General features: G+C 44.8%; 1 protein-coding gene across 16 annotated transcripts in view; it reads left to right on the top strand.

The window, feature by feature from the left end:
- The window catches only part of hspg2 (heparan sulfate proteoglycan 2), a 515,715-nt gene that overhangs the window by 304,659 nt on the left and 191,834 nt on the right, over window positions 1-19,222 (top strand). For 11 of the 16 annotated variants that reach the window (XM_078239173.1, XM_078239177.1, XM_078239169.1 and 8 more), the window contains 8 exons: window positions 2,333-2,635; window positions 4,764-4,862; window positions 7,876-7,959; window positions 9,228-9,320; window positions 10,419-10,502; window positions 11,703-11,933; window positions 15,612-15,725; window positions 19,000-19,127. In XM_078239173.1, the coding sequence (XP_078095299.1) occupies window positions 2,333-2,635; window positions 4,764-4,862; window positions 7,876-7,959; window positions 9,228-9,320; window positions 10,419-10,502; window positions 11,703-11,933; window positions 15,612-15,725; window positions 19,000-19,127 (1,136 nt within the window). The remainder of the gene's footprint in view (window positions 1-2,332; window positions 2,636-4,763; window positions 4,863-7,875; window positions 7,960-9,227; window positions 9,321-10,418; window positions 10,503-11,702; window positions 11,934-15,611; window positions 15,726-18,999; window positions 19,128-19,222) is intronic. The other 5 variants (XM_078239184.1, XM_078239181.1, XM_078239182.1 and 2 more) reach the window with 1 other exon arrangement.

The following is a 19,222-nucleotide window of genomic DNA, read 5'->3' on the forward strand; positions in this document are numbered from 1 at the left end:
AGCTTCATTTGAAGCAATTTTTAAAAGCGGCATCTCGGCCTTTTGGCTAAGATGCAAATGAGATCAAGCCTTGGAGGAGGTGCAATGCCTACTCCAATCAGCTTGGATCATGTAGATCAAGCCCAAGACAAGAGGTGAGAGCCTTGTCTTGTCAGCTTGGATTGGGAATGTCTCACTTGATGAGACTCTGAATTGGACTTGATTTGATTGAATTGGATAAATAAATAATAAATAAATAACAATATACAATCTATTCTTCAGCTAGTCTTTGCTGACTTTGTATGTGTGGTCTAAATGGAACACAGGAATTACTTTGGGCAGTGCATTCCAGATCATCAGAACCGACCCCATAAAAGTAAAATTCTCCTAATCCTTCTTGTGGTTCTTTGTTGATTACTTAAATCCACTGCCTGTCCTGCCAGTGGAAATGATTCCTCCTGTCTGCTCTATGAAACTTTCTCATAATTATGAGCACCTCTGTTAACACCTCTCAGGACCTTCTCTGACAATCCCAGTCTCTCCACATGATTGATCTCCCTCATCCCTGACGGCCAGCTGTGTTGTTCATAGAATCCCTACAGTGCAGGAGGCTATTCACCCTACCGACTCTCTCTGACAGAGTATCTTACCCAGGCCCTTTCCCCTGGCCTGTACCCGTCACCCCACACACTTACCATGGTTAATCCGTCTAGCATACACATCTTGGGACACTCTGGGGGAATTTCCCATGGCCAATTTATCTAACCTCATCTTTGGACTGTGGGAAGAAACCCAGGCAGACACGGGGGAGAACATGCAAACTCCACACAGACAGTCACCCAAACCTGGAATCAATCCTAGGTCCCTGGTGCTATGCGGCATCAGTGTTAACCACTGTGCCACCTCTTGTAAATGGTAATGATCTGCAGGCATACCCCAAGCCTCCTTCAAACAAAGGTCAAGTTACAGCATCATGTTGTCGCATTGGTCCTTCATGACTGGATCTCAGTCTGATACAGGAAAAGGGTGGATGAGCAAATCAGTAACCCTCTTAATTGTTTTACAGCATGTTCTGGTGTTCTTTGAATGGTGCTTTGGTCTTAACACTATGATTTAACATCTGATGGAAATCCTTCAAAAGACAGCAGTGAAAATTGGATATGGAGTCATAGAATCATCCAGTGCAGGAGAGGTTCTTTGACCTATTGAGTCTGCGCCAACACATTAGAAACACCTGAACTCCCACCTAATCCCAGCTGCCAGCACTTGGCCCATAGCCCTGAGTGTTATGACGTGCTAAGTGCTTATCCAGATACTTTTTAAAGGATGTGAGGCAACCCGCCCCTACTACCCAAGCAACGCATTCCAGACTGTCACCACCCTCTGGATAAAAAGTTTTTCCTCACATCCCCCTAAACCTCTTGCCCCTCATCTACGTCCCCTTATGACTGACCCTTCAACAAAGAGGAACCACTGCTCCTTATCCATTCTGTCCATGTCTATTATAATCTTGTACACCTCAATCAGGTCACTCCTCAGTCTTCTCTGCTCCAATGAAAACAACCCAAACAACCTTTCTTCATAACTTAAATGTCCCAACCCAGGCAGCATTCTGGTGAATCTCCTTTACATCCCCTCCAGCGCAAACACATCCTTCCGATAATGAGGGAACCAGAACTGTACACATTACTCCAGCTGTCGTCTCACCAAAGTTCTATACAACTCCAACATGACTTCCCTGCTTTTGTAATCTATGCCACGATTGATAAGGCAAGTATCCCATATGCCTTTTTCACCACTCTACTAACATGCCTTTCCGCCTTCAGAGATCTGTGGACAAACACTCCAAGGTCACTTTCTTCCATAGAATTTCCTAGTGTCCTACCATTCATTCAATACTTCCTTGTCAAGTTACGCCTACCGAAGTCTATTACGTCTATGGGATGCACAGATTTGGATAAGCGCATGGAAGTTTGAGAGGAAGAAAGTTTGTAGAACTATTTTGAAAATAAACTGCGCAACCTCCTTTAAGGGAGGAAATCTGCTGTCCCTACATGGTCTGACCTAGATGTGACTCCAGACTCTCAACCATGTGGTTGACTCTTAACTGCCCTTTGAAATGGACTAACAAGCCACTCAGTTGTGCAGACAGTTAGGAATGGACAACAAATACTTCACAGCGATGCCCACATGCCATGAAAGAATAAAGAGAAAAAACCAGTTGCCTTTGTGTACTATGATGTCATGCGTGTATATTATTTTAGTAAGTGGTACGCTTGTGGCTGGCTTGCAGTGGTGATTTTCTTTTTGGTGCAAGTACCTTAAAGATAACTTGTTCCTTATTTCCTTGTAGTCTGCACCAGACATGGAAGAGCAGAAGCGAATAGATGATGAGATATGGGCAATTATAACTGGCTTTACTGCTAAGCAGTTGCACAAACCACCCAGTCGCTCCCCATCCGTTGGCAGGGATCTGTCTAATGGATCCCATCCATTATCTCGACTGGCCTCATCAGGGCCTGCTGGTCCTCCCGTTCCCCCTTCCTCTCGCAACACATCATCTCATTCTGCACGCTCAACTTTCTCTTCAAGACCTACTGCTTCTCGTTCTTCTCTCCCCTCATCTCTACTTTCCCGTCCTGGCCACTACAAAAAGGTATGGAAACCTTGCTTCAGTAGGAAATAGAATCGTCCATTTGAGGCTAATCCTTGCGTCTGTAGTTTAGGATTAGCAGAAAATCAAGGCACAGTTTTCCATTTGATAAAATGCCAAATAAGTATAGCTACAACCTGTGCATCAAGCAATACCTGCTTGCAAGCTATCTTCATCAGCAACATAGAGCATTCCATTGACCGTTACAAACAGTGAATGGTTGCGGTTAACTGTGATCTTAGCATGGTGAGCATGGTAAAATTGGTTTAGAAAAGTCAGCTGGCATTGTGTGTTGATAGATCATGCAATGACCTGCAGTGGTTGTATATGACATTGTGTCAATTCCTCAACCTCTGAGATCAACAGAAAATAAAAATTGAATTTGGGATAGAATAGTATCCTTACAGTGCAGAAGGAAGCCATTTGACCCATCGAGCCTGCACTGACAACAATCCCACCCAGGCCCCGATCCCCGTAACCCCATGTGTTTACCCTGTTAGTCCCCCTGACATTAAGGGGCAATTTAGCATGGCCAATCCACCTAACCTGGATATCTTTGGACTGTGGGAGGAAACCGGAGCACCCGGAGGAAACCCACGCAGACACGGGGAGAGTGTGTAAACTCCACACAACCACCCGAGGCTGGAATTGAACCCGGGTCCCTGGCGCTGAGAGGCAGCAGTGCTAGCCACTTTGCCACTGAGCCGCCCTGATATTGAGTTGCTTCCACCAAAGGCGAAGGGAACAGGTGTAAACTGGATAGAAATACAAAATGCTGAAGATTCTCAGCAGGACAGCCGTACTGTGGAGAAATACAGTCAACATTTCAAGTTAGTAAATGCCGGAAATGGGAAAATAGCAGATTTTAATCAGCAAGTGGTTGAAGGACAAGAATTACAGCATCACCCGTGAGTGATGCTGTACATTCTTGGGTGGCATGGTAGCACAGTGGTTAGCACTGCTGCTTCACAGCTCCAGGGACCTGGGTTCGATTCCCGGCTTGGGTCACTGTCTGTGTGGGGTTTGCACATTCTCCCTGTGTCTGCGTGGGTTTCCTCCGGGTGCTCCAGTTTCCTCCCACAGTCCAAAGATGTGCAGGTTAGGTTGATTGACCGTGCTAGAATTGCCCCTTAGTGTCCTGGGATGCGTAGGTTAGAGGGATTAGCGGGTAAAATATGTAGGGATATGGGGGTAGGGCCTGGGTGGGATTGTGGTCGGTGCAGACTCGATGGGCCGAATGGCCTCTTTCTGTGCTGTAGCGTTTCTATGATTCTATGAGTGTGCTGGAGGCAGATTCAATCGAGGCATTCCAAAGGGAATTAGGCTGTCATCTGAAAAGGAAGAATGTGCAGCGTTACTGGGAGAAAACAGGAGAATAGCACTAGGTGACTTTCTGATTCGGAGAGCTGGTGCAGACACGATGGGCCGAATGGCCTCCTGCACTGCAGCAGTTGTGAAATTTTGTGAATCACAGCGGGGGGCAGAAAGGCAAAATGGTAGGTCTGTGATCGAGTGGGAGGGAGGAGAGATGAAATGGCACAAGGCACGATAGAGCAAGGCAAAATGGAGTGGTAATGAGGAAAGTAAAGGCATAAAAGATGGATGTAGAGGAGCTACAAATGCCAATCAATGGCTCTCCACTGTTGAGACTGTCTGAGAGTAGAGGTTTGAATTTGCCAAAGCTTACAGACTGGAAATTCTGAGTTGAAATGGCATCATCAGCCTTGGGGATGATGAATGTGTGTGTGTGTGTGTGTAGTGTGCTATAGAACATAGGCTCAGGGTTTGAATGTTTAACAGTTTGAATATTCGCGCTCATCAGTCAGAGCAATGTCTGTCTGCGGAGGGGTGAGTGGCTGTGTCATTTCCTCCCCTACTATAAAATATGCAATTGTGAAAGGATTAGGCTTTCATCTGAGCTCCTTTGTGTGACCGGTTGGGCGAGCGCACTCACTGGGAAGGCAAGTATAACCCTACTCCCACCTGAGACATTGAAGGGGAGAAAGCTGGGAGTTTAAAGGAAAATGGCCTGTATTCTGCATTTGTATGTGAGGGTTCATGTTAATTTTAAAACAAGTGCCATTATAAATTGATGAAGCTCAGTGTTGATTTTCTCCGCACGCAAATACAGATGAAAACCATTCCTCAGGCCCCTTCACTGCAAGCTCAGGAATCAGTGAACCTAATTTCTCCCTCCATGTCAGGCCCAAGGTCTGAAGACTTCGAGAAGGTAGCCAGAGTCAATTTATGCATGGAATGTTCTAGTATCTCTAAGACTGCATGCATGCCTAAGATGTGAATGGCTTCAGAAAGTTGCCTGTTGGATTACAAATTCCAGACTTTTGGACAAGGGTCCCAGTTGGCCTGAGGAGCTCATTGGATTGCTTGCATTCGTCAATGTTGTCATTATTCGCCATGTCAACTGATTCAATAATTAAAAATAGCAACAAAGCAGCATGTTTGTGTTCAAAATAAATTATGTAGAAAATAGCTGAGCTCATTGCAAAATGTGGAGCATTCGGCATGAAAAGTGAACATGGTCATAAATATCCTGCTGGGTATAATTATCCTTGTTTTATTTGTGCTGACTTTTGGTTGGAACTAAAACTGTGTATGTATGGCTTTATTGTGATTGGTTCAAACGTGCGTGTTTGGACTTGAGCTATCCCAATACCGAGTGTCGTTGGTAAATTATTAAAGGGGAATCGCATGGAGTTGGATTTTTGTTTTCCCCTTGCCCCTGCCCTCCCCCCACCCCAGGTTTACTGGCGGCGGAGGTAGCTCGCCATTGGTCGCCAGCGGGATCTTCCGGTCCCGCCGAAGTCTACAGCATTTTCTGTGGCTCGTCCATCCAGCAGCCGGTAAACACACCACAGGGCGTTGCCTTCGACTGGACCTGAAGGGCCAGAAGATCCTGCCCATCATGTTAAAACACACTCTTGGGAAGGAACTTAACCCATTTGTTATCTATTAAAAGTTCTGAGTATGAGAGATGTTCCACTGGACTTCCCATTTGACTTCCCCTTGGAGGTAACATCAGCTTGTGAGTGTGTCTGCAATAATGTGATGAGTGTCTTCGAAGTGGATGCGGCCACTCCGTGTCAGGCATCACAGTTTCCAGTGGTTGTCATAACAACGCTGAATGTAAGGCAGGCCTGTAAGTGTAATTGGAATCAGCATGGGTTTGGCAGGCAGAAGGATATTTACATTAGTTAGTCCCCTGAAGGAATGCATCATTGGACGACAGTTTCAGAGAGTTTCTTTTTAGCAAGGAAGTCAAACAGAGCCAAGAAAATTAATAGGATTTCCCTAACCCTGTTTTAAAAAAGAAACTTCATAAAAACAAATTGACCACCTATACCGAAGTCTCATTACTCAATGAGACCTGCAACAGACAGTTCCACCCTCACACCTCCCTTTGAGGCGGGTTCCCCACCACAGGTGGGAACTCTGCTGGAAACCTGTCAAACCTAAAGCAAGGTTGACCCTGGCACGTTAACCAGATTTACAGTAGGATGCAGCCAGTGGAAAATCCCAGTTACATTTCCTGCGAAACGTTCCAGTCTCTGATGTGGAAAGTGATTACTTCTAGATTTCTAGATATTGAAGATGTAAAGGAATATGGGGATGGTGCAGGTTGAAATAGAAGATAAGCGATGATCTTATTGAATGTCAGAGCAGGCTTGGGGAGGCCGAATGGCTTACTCCTCCTATTTCCTATGTTCACTTATCCTTCAGCCTTATTATAGAGCCTCCGTGCCTTCCCATTTCCAAGTAGCAGGAATGTTCCTCCCTTTGGTTAATTTTGTTTTTATTCATTCGTGGGACATGGGCATCGCTGCCTAGCCAGCATTTATTGCTCATCCCTAGTGGCCAGAGGTCAGTTGAGAGTCAAACACATTGTTGTGACTTTGGATCACATGTAGGCCAGACCAGGTAAGGACGGCAGATTTCCTTTTCGAAAAGACATTAGTGAACCAGATGGGTTTTTTCAACAATCGACAATGGTTTCATGGTCATCAGTAGATTCTTAATTCCAGATATTTTTTATTGAATTCAAATTCCACCATCTGCCGTGGTGAGATTCAAACCCGGGTCCCCAGAGCATTAGCTGAGTTTCTGGATTAATAGTCTCGCAATAATACCACTAGGTCATTGCCTCCCCGTTGTGCTTTCAAATAAAAAGCGGCTGGGTTTCAAAAGGCTCGGAAGTTGAAGATTGATGAGAAGATTTTTGAAATGAATCAAAGAAGTAAAATAAAGCATTTTTCCGAGTGACCCTGGAACTTAGGGGTGGTCTCCATTCAGAAGTACAGGTTTTTAGAAAAGTCTCCTCTCCCTTTTTCCCTGCTGGTTCCCACACAAGAAACCCTGGTGGTACCTGTCCTTATTTTTATAAAACAGATTGTCTATGTCCTGAACTTTTAAAGCCATAATTTGTAACATCGTACAGGTGTCATGATGGAATAATGGGTTCTTCCCACACAACCTCTGATCTTCCCAGCATCTAAAATCTGAATGGACAATGGTGCCTGGGGAACAAACAGTGCGAGATTTTCCAAGACTTTGAGGGGAGACTTTGTGAGCTTGTGGTTGACTAAAGTTCCAGCATTCCCCATCTGCTATTCTCTCTGTCTCGGCTGTTGCAAACCTGAACCTAAGCTCTGCAGGTTTACGTAGATGAGCTGTGCTTTGGACATCAGGCACTGAGAAACTCATCAGTTTACAGCTCTCTCCAGTTAGGCTTGGAGAATCTCAAACATGTTGCTGGGATTCTGTGCCTAACTGATACTGAGCTCACCAAACGGGATGGTGTAAACCGGCATATTAATCTTGTAACAAAAACAGAAAATGTTAGCAATAATCAACATTTCAAGCAGCTTCTGTGGAGAGAGAAACGATGTTAGCATTTCAGGTCCATGATCTTTTATCAAAACTACATTTCTCACCATTGAATTAACTTCTGCTTTGTTCACTTTGCTCTGTCTTGTGGATTTTACTGAGAGTGCAGTACTTCGGATGTACTCTTAGCAATTGGTACTTTTATAAAGGCTCAGGGCATTCTAATAATTCTACAGAACTCTCTTGTGAATACAAACCTGTTTGTATTTTATAAGTAGGGAATTGGGGACCAGGGGTGTCTTTGCTTCCTGAGACACTCCTTGGAAAGAGATGTGTCTTTGACTTCTGCTCTCTGTATACTTTCTCTGTTCATCCTGTGTCTGCCTCTTTTCCTATCCTAGTATTCTCTACTTTACAAGGGCTTCAGTCTCCTACCTGAAAGCAATTACTATTGGCAGCTACCTCACCAGTACCTGGGGAACAAGGTAACCAGCATTTCAGTCCTGAATTAGAAGCTAAGTCTTGCACAATTGCCGTTTGGATAATAATTCCAACCGGTACGAATTATGCGCGTGTTTCTAATTGAATATGACAGTCTCTTTGTATGTATTTTGGAAGAAGGATTCACTGTTCGGTCCATGTTCTGTTGTTGGGTGGAGAAAGTGTTGGAAACCTCTGGATCTCTTATCAGATCCTCTGTTACTGGTCAAAAAAATTAATAAATGCAACCGTTGTGTTCTCTTCGTTCAACATCAGTTGGGTTAACAAGATTTTCAGATGCCAGTTTCCTAAAAGGCTATCATTGGTCATTATCAAAACAAGAGCAAAGCGTTGGCCAGATGGCTTCATTAAAGACATTTGGCAAGGACATGTTACTTTTGAGGCTATGGAGGTCATTTTAGCCTAGCCCACCCAATGGGAAACTGACGGTCTTGTGTCAGTTGCCCGTTTTATATCTTGACCAAATGAAGTCAATAGAGACTAATAGCAGGTGAGGCATAGAATTGTAGCTGGACCCATCCAGACAATTGCCCATTGGTCAGGCTAAGTTAAAATTGCCCCCTGTTTTGACCCATCCCCATAAAATCTTGGAACCTCAAACTGAAGTAGGTGCGTCGATTCTGAGCCAATATTTTTGTTGCCTGACATAGATAAGGATGACTGGCCAAGCCATCTAATGCAAGGTGCTTTGTTGGTGATGAGTGGAATGGCATAGGCCCACCCCTCTGCCCCCATAAGCCCATGCATTTACCATGGCCAATCCATCTAACCTACACATCTTTTAACACTAAGGAGCAATAAATGGGTAAAATGAAAGTCAGCCAGCTCTACCATCTGTGGGGCTCCTGCCTTGTTCCAACTCCTCCCTCCCACATTGGGGTCATTCCCTCTTCCACTCTGTGTGTGGCTGCCCTCCATCGCCCTGACCTCACTGCAAGCAATGCCACAGAGGATCTATCAATAATGGAGTCTTTAATTGAAGCATTGGAACTTTGTAGCTTTACATTTTAATGTATAAAGTGCTAATTTTGATAAATGTTTCAACTCCTATAGTGTACCAGCAGTTTATAAAATTAACTGTTTTATTTCTTTAGGTATCTCTCCTTTGCCTTGGTGCCTGAATGTTAAATCCAAGGTGGTGCTGGTGATATTTGTTCTCTCTCTCTCTCTGCTCCTGGTTAAGGAGTGGCGCTAATCCACATGTTGCATCAGTATGAAGCACTCCTCTCATGTTTTTGTTTCTTTTGCACAGCTGACGGCCTACGGTGGACTCCTTCGCTACACACTCTCCTACGACGCTGGGTTCAGGGGTTCCACAGTACCAGATGCTGACGTACAGATCATTGTAAGTGACTGCAGTAGCCCGGCTGACACGCCTCACTTGAGTCTGTAAAAATAAAGCCAGCCATTTAGTGAAATGTTGGTCTGGGATTCCCACCCTGTATCTTTCTGGGAAGACCAAATTGTGGGTGTGCACTGTCTTGAGAGATAAGCATCGAGACACAAAGCTTTGGAGCCAGGGAGTATCCCATGTCCTTGCTCTGCAGATCATGTGACCCCATTTTCTCATGCTGGCTTAGTGGGATGGATAAAGCTTCTTCCCGATGGAGTGCATGTTCATCACTAAGCCCATTTGTTTCATGGTTCATGATTTCTGAACCATTGCCAGGGAAATGCAAAGACATCCCTCTCAAGCCCCTGCAAAATGGTGGCTGCTGAAGGCACTTTACCTCCTTCGAATAATGTTCATTAGTGAACTTTCATCGTATGTCTTACCTTTTGGGTTCTATCTTTGTTTATTGGGTAGATTTACTCTTTGGTTTTTAAATTCTTTGAATTCCTTTTGCTTGTTTAGTTTCCACATTGTGACTTTGAAGGAACTCGCGGCTGTTGAGAGATGGGGGTTGACAGTTACCTTCACATCGTGCAGCATTTGTCCACGACGATGATTTGCCGTGATTTGGGTGTGTAATGTCAGGCTAACAATCATCACCGTTAAATGTGAGCCCCATTGGGAAATGGAGATGTACGAGAGGCAGTGAAAAAGCTGTGACTTGTGAAAGATGAGTTAATTTAGAACAGGTTCACGGGCAGACTCGGGGTCTTGGGCTGTCAATCCAATGCACAGTAGTCTCATCTTACTGGATTTCCTGAGCTGTGCAGTCTCCTTATGCGCCTGTGTCCGGGTACTTAACATTCAGCCTGGTTAGAATTCAGCCTGGTTAGAACCTGGAAGGATGCACTGCTGTGCTCTGCAGAGAGTAGCATGAAGCGCCAGAATGAACATCTCTCCCCCGCTCACCCCCCTCCCCATGCAGCAGCACATCATTGCGCAAATCTTTTTGCGGGATCAATTATTACATTGTATTTCCTCCTTGCTTAACAGTGTACAGACGTATTGATTGTTCACCTGTAAATGTCTTCTGCTTGTGTGATCCTTCAGGGTAATGACATCACCTTGGTAACCTACCATCATCACCAGCTCCAGCCGAGAGAGATGAAGTCCTTTGAGGTCATGCTCAAGGAGGTAAAGGATTACATTTTGTGTATTATGCTTCACCATTCCTCCTCCAAATATCTTCGACAATGGTAAAGTCAAGTCCGTTACTGTCTTGGCGATGAGTTGCTTTCCAGACATGAGCAAAGGAATCATAGAATCCTACAGTGCAGAAAGAGGCCATTCAGCCCATCGAGTCTGCACCGACCGCAATCCCACCCAGGCCCTATCCACATATCCATCCGCTAATCCCTCTAACCTATGCATCCCGGGACACTAAGGGGCAATTTAGAATGGCCAATCAACCTAGCCCGCACATCTTTGGAGCTCTTATTACATTGAGTAATAAGAATGCGCATTCTTAGAATGAAAAAGGATGAGTCAGCACAACAAACCTCTCCCTTTCCAATAGATTACTCAACTCGTAACCTTCCCATCATGCCCTTCGCTCTCCTGTCCCACAGATAGTGTCCCTCTCTCCTCAGTTACCCCACAGGACTGTTGTTCTTGAGGCGAAAGGATTCTCCCTGATCCCCATTTTATTCCCAAGTGTGAACTTGGATCCATAGATGGAGGTCAGTTAGCTCTCTTGATTAGATGTCTAGAGTGTGGTGCAGAATGATGCCAATAGTGCGGGTTTCAGTCCCCCCACCGGCTGTAGCAATTCATGGAGGTCTGTCTCTTGCCTTGCCCCACATTGTAGTTTGGCAAAGGAAATTAATTATCTTTAAGAAAAACAAGTAAAAATCTGGCTGAAACTTTTTGTCGATTTGTAACTTAGGAGCAAGAGATGGCCCTCGAGCCAGCTCTGTCATTCAATAAGATTAAAGCTGATCTGATTGAGGCCTCAACTCCACATTCCCTCCTAACTTAATTTCTTGTCAATCAAGGGAGCTTTGTAGTTGTCCAAAAAGTGACAAAAGACAGATGCAATTTATATTTGGGGCTCAATTTAGTTGCAACGACTCAACTTAAGCTTCTACGTCTGTCAGATAAATAAATAATGTAACCACTATCGAGCACTTTTATCTTCTGAACATTTGAAATAGCTGGTGTTAGTTTTCAAATCACCTTTTAAGTGAATCTTCAGTACGGTGCCTGGGTTTAGCCACTGGAACAGTTTGACATGAGCTGAATTGGAATGTTAATTGTCGGTAGATGAGGAAACCTTATTCAGGACCATTTGGTGGGAGTCAGCACAATGATGAACCTGCTTTTCTTTCCTTTCAGCAATTCTGGAAGCGACCAGATGGTCAGCAAGCCACCCGGGAACATCTCCTGATGGTCCTCGCTGACCTAGATGAAGTCCTCATCCGTGCCACCTACTCGACCGACATGATCTCCGCCAGTCTGTCCGATGTGAGCATGGAGATTGCTGTGCCGTTCTACACCAACCTGGCGCAGGCACTGCAAGTAGAAGAATGCCAATGCCCTCCAGCCTACATTGGCTTGTCCTGCCAGGTGACTGCACCAACATTTCTCTGGCTAAACCTGGCCTTCACTTGAACCTGCAACTTATTGTAAGGTCGACAACAGCTTGTGCTTATGGTGCACCTTTAACATCGTTTGGAAAGGAAATCTCGAGATATCTCACAGGAACATTGTCAGGCAGAACTTGACATTAAAACGCATCAGGAGAGATGCTGAAAAACTTGGTCAAAGGAGAAGGCTTTAAGGAACATTAGAGAGTGGGGAGAGGTTTAGCAGGAAATTCCAGAAAAACCAAACATCGAATCCCTACAATGCGGAAGGAGGCCATTCAGCCCATCAAATCTGCATCAGCAACAACCCCACCCAGGCCCTATTCCCCGTAAGCCCATGTATTTACCCTGTCAATCCCTCTAACACGAAGGGGCAATTTAGCACACCCAATCCACTAACAGCTGTAGACATGGCACTTGTGGTGGAGTGATTAAAGTTGGAGATGTGCAAGAGGCCAGAATTAGAGGAGTGAAAATATCTTCGAGGGTGTAAAATTGGAGGATATTACAGAGATGGGAAGAAACAAGGTCATGGAGAATTGAACATGAAGATGAGGCCCATACACCATGTCCTCTTAACATATTCCCTTTCATTTCAGTTTTTAATTTTTCTTTTTGATACACAAGGTGTACTGTGTATGATCAGTTAAAGTGACCTATCCTACACATTGATCCATTCTGTAATTGAACCGATGGGAGATGACAGTAGTAAGTTTTGAAAGCGGATGCCTGGCACAGTGGTCAAAGCCTGATGTTCCCATCTGTGCCTGCTACAACTGTGCTGGGTATTCTACAGGAAAAGATGGCCCTCAGTACTTCCTTGTTCATTTGTGATTGACTCTAGATGATGAGTGTCCATGGACTGTTCATCCATGAAGTTTATTGTAGCCAAACCCCATCCATCTCTCACCTGGAATGTATGCCTGCACACATCGAAAAGGGGTTACTGGGGGTTGGTTTACCTCAGTTGGCTGATCAGCTGCTTAATGATGCAGAGTGACACCCAGAGCGTATTCAATTCCCGTACCGGCTGAGGTTATTCATGAAGGTCTTGCCTTCTCAGCTTTGCCTCTCGCCTGAAGTGTGGTGAGCCTCAGGTTAAATCACCACTAGTCTGCTCTCCCCCCTCAAATGGGAGAGCAGCCTATGATCATCTGGGACTATGCTAACTTTACCTTAATAGGGATTACTCTAGGCGCTTCCATTGCAAAATCTGTGGTAGTGTGATGGCATCAACTGTCTCGGGAGATGACAGACTGTGCCCAAGATGTATGGATTGAAGATTGACTGTTGTGGCCATAGAGGTTGATTGGTAAGTAGCGGTCCCTTCCACAGTTGGCATTGATGAATAGCATTGACCCGAGGTCGACTGATGATTTTCCTCCCAGTGGGCTCGCTGTTCCATCATCTGGCCACTTGTTTTCTCTGCTTTTTTTCCACATCTGTCCTGACTGCTTGCCTCCAGGCACCCCAATCAGCAGCAGCAATACCCAGGGGAGGTGATAGAACATAGAACATTACAGCGCAGTACAGGCCCTTCGGCCCTCGATGTTGCGCCGACCTGTGAAACCAATCTAAACCCCATCTAACCTATACTATTCCAATATCATCCATATGTTTATCCAATGACCCTTTAAATGCCCTTAATGTTGACGAGTCCACTACTGTTCCAGGCAGGGCATTCCACGCCCTTACTACTCTCTGAGTAAAGAACCTACCCCTGACAGCTGTCCTATATCTATCACCCCTCGATTTAAAGCTATGTCCCCTCGTGCTAGCCATCACCATCCGAGGAAAAAGGCTTACACTGTCCACCCTATCTAATCCTCTGATCATCTTGTATGATGGCGGTATTATTGCTAGACTAGTGGTGTTATTGCTAGCCTATTAATCCAGAAAGTCAGCTAATATTCTGGGGCCCTGGGTTCGAATCCTGCCAGGGCAGATGGTGGAATTTGAATTCAATAATAAAAATGATCTGGAATTAAGAATCTACTGATGACCGTGAAACCATTGTCGATTGTCGGAAAAAACCACCTGGTTCACTGATATCCTTTAGGGAAGAAAATCTGCCGTCCTTACTTGGTCTGGCTTACATGTGACTCCAGAGCCACAGCAATATGATTGTCTCTCAACTGCCCTGAGGCAACTAGGGATGGGCAATAAATGCTGGTCAGCCAGCGACGCCCATGTCCCATGAATGAGTTTTTAAAAAATCCACCTGCTGATTACCTGAGATGTCAGTGTATAAATTAAACTTTGAAGCTTCGAAACCCCTTCAAAAATGGCAGTCAACTTATATGCCAAGTGTAAAAGTGAATGACTGGTATGGATGGTCACCACTTTTGTCAATTGTCACATGGGGTTTCCTCTGTGTGGGCGTGTTTTCAACTCCTGCACATTTTCGTATCAAAATCCATATCAGCTGCTTGGTCCCTTGCACCCAGTTATAAGGTACTGGTAAATAAAACATTTGTCGGATGAAAAATTGGGCTGACTACTAATGCGAGTGTAGCATATTGTTGGATTTATCTGCCGAGTATAAACAAAAACATGATTTTTGGTGTTTGGTGAATTCAAAACTAAGAGACAGAGCCTTTCCTAACTGAGAGAATTTGTCAACTTTGTTCGGTGTTAACTCTCCTCCATAACTAGTATCCCAGCTATCCTCTATTCATATGTGTTTGAACACCCTTCACTGGTTTCCCTTAACGTCGTAATTGACATTAACAATCTTAGTGCAAGTTACTAAGACCTGGACATGTGGGGCTAAAGAATCTGAATCGTCTTGTACACCGGGTCAAGTTATATGCTGTGATCTATGGTATTTAATTTTAACCTAATTCAGCATTACATAAAGACAGAAACCCTAATAAGTGGCAAAGATTAGAGAGTAGGATTTCTTCATGATGTGAGTTATTATGACCAGGAAGGCACAGGTGGAAAGTATGGTGGAAGCAGTCTCAGTAACTTTTAAAAGGAAAAGGTAAATACTCGAAAAGGAGCAACTTGCCAGGCTATAGGGGAAAGAAGCCATAAATGGGACTAATCATTGGTTCTTTCAAAGTGTCAGTGGGCCTCCTGTGCTGTAATATACTATCAACCAGTTAAAGAGTTCTGTACATTGGCCTCAACAAGACCTTTGGTCAATATTAGAAATGCTGATTTTGACCCAGAAGTGCTGCTTTTGTGACCTTGACCAAGATGATGCAAAGAGTTGGCAAGCGATGTGCACCCCAGTTTCAGAATGTTTCAGGGCAGCACAATGGTTAGCACTGCTACCTCACAGAGCTAGGGACCCAGGTTCGATTCCAGCCTCGGGTGACTGTCTGTGTGGAGTCTGCACGTTCTTCCTGTGCCTGCGTGGGTTTCCGCCGGGTGCTCCGGTTTCCCCTCACACTCGAAAGGTTGATTGGCCATGCTAAATTGCCCTTTTGTGTTAGGGGGATTGACAGGGTAAATACATGGGGTTACGGGGAATAGGGCCTGGATGGGATTGTTGCCAGTGCAGGTTTGATGGGCTGACTGGCCTCCTTCTGTACTGTAGGGATTCTATGTTTGGTTTTTCTGGCTTCTGCTAAGGTAAAAGAAATTCTAGTGCAGTGAGGAAAACAATTGAATAAAGACCGATATGTTGAATCTCCGCTTTCTCTCCTAGGATTGCACTCCTGGTTACACAAGGACTGGAGGAGGCCTCTACCTCGGAGACTGCAAACTGTGTGAATGTAATGGACACTCCGATTCCTGCCACCCAGAGACTGGCCTTTGCTTGGTACGTAGTTTTGATCATTTCAGTGTATCAGGAATTTAACAATGAGTGAACAGCATCAAAATGACTCCCTTCAACAACAGCCTTCAGATATCTGTCTCACATTCACAGAGAATGGTCAACAAATAAGTCCTTATTTTGAAGAGGCCTTTTTACAGTTGCCGTACCAAGTGAGGGGAATATGTGAAAGATGGCCTAGTCACAGTGAGCATTTTGATGCTTGCACCACATTCACTCTAAAACGTTAATTCCTCTGGTTTTTTTCTGTCAAAAGAGAATGGAGGCTCCCTGGTGGCTCTGCTGGTGAAACTGGTGAGTCACTGAGCCTGAAGGCCAAGAAAGTTCTGAGTATGATTTTCCCCGCCGCCCCCACCAGCGTGTGCTGATCAAGGCTGGTGAGGGAATTCTGTTGGAAGTGGTAATGCACCCATTGCTAACATTCACTGGCTAGATGGGTATCTACTTAACTGAAGTATTGAAGAAGTATTTGGATAATATTTCAATAGCACGCATGAGGTTTTGATAGAGTAAATAAGCAGGAACTGTTTCCAGTGGAAGGAGGGTCAGTAACCAAAGGCCATTCAAAGCAGTTAGCACTGCTGCTTCACAGCTCCAGGGACCTGGGTTCGATTCCCGGCTTGGATCACTGTCTGTGTGGAGTTTGCACATTCTCCTCGTGTCTGCGTGGGTTTCCTCCGGGTGCTCCGGTTTCCTCCCACAGTCCAAAGATGTGCGGTTTAGGTTGATTGGCCATGCTAAAATTGCCCCTTAGTGTCCTGGGATGCGTAGATTAGAGGGATTAGCGGGTAAAATATGTAGGGATATGGGGGTAGGGCCTGGGTGGGATTGTGGTCGGTGCAGACTCGATGGGCCGAATGGCCTCTTTCTGTACTGTAGGGTTTCTACGATTTCTATGATTCATTGAGTTAAGATAATTGGCAGACAAACCAGAGGGGAGATTTGTTTTTGACATGGCAAGTTATAATCTTAATGTGCTGCCTGAAAGGGCGGTGGAAGCAGAATTCAATCGTAACTTCCAAAAGGAATGGGAAAAATGTTTCTAAAGGAAAAACCTACAGGGCTCTGAAAAGAACGGCAAAATGAGACTAGTTGCTCAACTCTCTCAAAGTGCTGGCAGAATCACAAAGGGCTGAATGGCCTGTGTATGTGATTTCATGAACTGTAAGAAGCGAAACCGAAGTAATATTAGTGTAGTACCCAAGGGAGGTGGTGGCCTCGTGGCATTGTCACTGAACTAATTATCCAGAGACCCAGGGGACCTGGGTTCGAATCCCACCACGGCGATGCTGAAATTTGCATTCAATGAAAATCTGCAATTTAAAAAACCAGGAAACCATTGTCGATTGTAATAAAAACCAATGTGGATCACTAATGTCCTCCAGGGAAGGAAATCTGCTATCCTTACCGGGTCTGACTTACATGTGACTCCAGAGCCACAGCAATGTGGTTGACTTTTAAATGCCATCTGAAATATAGTTAGGGACGGCCAATAAGTGTTGGCCCAGTCAGCGACGCCCACATCCCCAAACGAATAAAAAAAATAGAAAGCAGGTGCCGAAGGATGGAAGTGTGATTGGTGAAAGAGCCAAATGGATAGCTACCATCTATACTCGTGTATTGCACAGTGAAGTGTGGCATGAGGTTCTGATCGAGCATTGTGGCTGATCGGACACAGCCTTAAAGCACCAGGGGTTAAGAGTATGTAACTAGAGACTTTGCCACACTGGAAGTGGCAAGTGTGGACTGACCAACTTTAAATAACAGCACAGTGGGTGCTGTTACTTGCATCTCGGGGACTGCAGCGGTTCGATAAGGCAGGTCACCACCACCTTCTCAAGGGCATCTAGACACAGGCAATGAATGTTAGCGTAGCCGGTGAAGCCACGAGTGAATTTTAAAAAGTAGTAGGGTTGCAGCAGGGTGGGATTGGTATTGGGAAGTTCAGCAGGTACCAGGTGAATCTAGCCCAGCTGCTTGAGTTATTCGGCGGCTCCGTTTTATTCTGTGACACAGCCTATCACCTGCTACTTCACGTTAGTGATGCAGCTGTAAAGATCAAATCCAGCACCTGTAACCTGGGAAATTTCATTTATGTTCACGGGTACAGAGAGGGAATATGCTGGCTGCTGTCCTCGAGATGAAGTAAAACCGTAGATCAAAAGGCTTCTCTTTTATTTGGAAAACATTGCATTGAAACAGTCATGAAACTGGGGGCAATGTGAATGTGAAATATGACCTGGACTATCTTCAGGCACATTCTCCTTCCTGGATGTTTTGTAAACATAAATGTTAAAAAGATAAAATTGTTTGATCGTTTCCGTTTCATTTTGTTGCTCATTTTTTGATATTGACATTTGTGAACAGCTGCCTCTTTCGTGAAGAAAGATGTTTTAATTCCTCTTTTAAGCATGTGTTTGCCCTGGAAGCGCAGGTCTCGGCTTGGCAAAGAGACCCACACAGCGATGGGCAGTGAGCGCTGGGCCCAGCAACTGGCAGCCTTCAGCTTTACACTGTAGAGCGAGACCTGATGAGTGAAAAGACACCCAACTACAGAGTTCTAGATTTGTCTCACCCAATGTAGGCTGCTTCCCTGAGAAAACTATAAGACCATAAGACATAGGTGCGGAAGGAGACCATTTAGCCCATCGAGTCTACTCCGCCATTCAATGAGATCACGACTGATCTCATGTGATAATCCTCAACTCCACTCTCCTGTCTTAACCCCACAGTCCTTAATTCCCTTACTGATTAAAAATCAGCCATGAATAGCCTTAGTGACCACTTTCTACAGCCCTTTGCGGTGAAGAATTATGTAGCCAAAGCTATTCTTCATCCGGTGTCAGCAATGATTCCAACACTTGGAGGCGATATTGTCTCGGGCAGTAGGATGAGCAAATTAACATTCTATCGGAATTCTTTTCCACTGACTTCAATTGGGCAACAGTGAAAAGCTTACTAAAGCGCTATTCCCTGTTTCTGTGCTATCACCTAAGATAAGTTTCAACCCCTATAGGCTTATTATCGGCATAGGATGACTTGCTTACCTGTTTACAGCTGATGGGGGGGAAGAAGTTGAGATGATGAATAAGTGCATCACACAGGAAGTATGTCACGCACCTTGAAAGCATATTAAGCGGAGTGATTTTCCTTCAAATGCCTCTTGATACTAACACACCGACTAACCCTAGTAATAAACCCAGCCATAGCAAGTGCTTAACTGAAGCAAGATTTTTCTTTCAAAAAATCTCTCAAACAGAACTGTTTACATAACACGGCTGGGGAGTTTTGTGATCAGTGTGCCCCTGGATACTACGGTGATGCCACAAGGGGTATGCCAGAGGATTGTCAACCTTGTGCCTGTCCACTGACCATTCCAGAAAACCAGTAAGTTACCTGCTTTGCAAATGTCTTGGTGCATTGTGCTGTCTTTGTTATCACCAAGTAGCATGTTGCTCAATGCACCATATATAAGATTACTG

Source organism: Mustelus asterias, chromosome 22 (assembly GCF_964213995.1).
Source record: "Mustelus asterias chromosome 22, sMusAst1.hap1.1, whole genome shotgun sequence".
Lineage (NCBI taxonomy): Eukaryota > Metazoa > Chordata > Chondrichthyes > Carcharhiniformes > Triakidae > Mustelus > Mustelus asterias.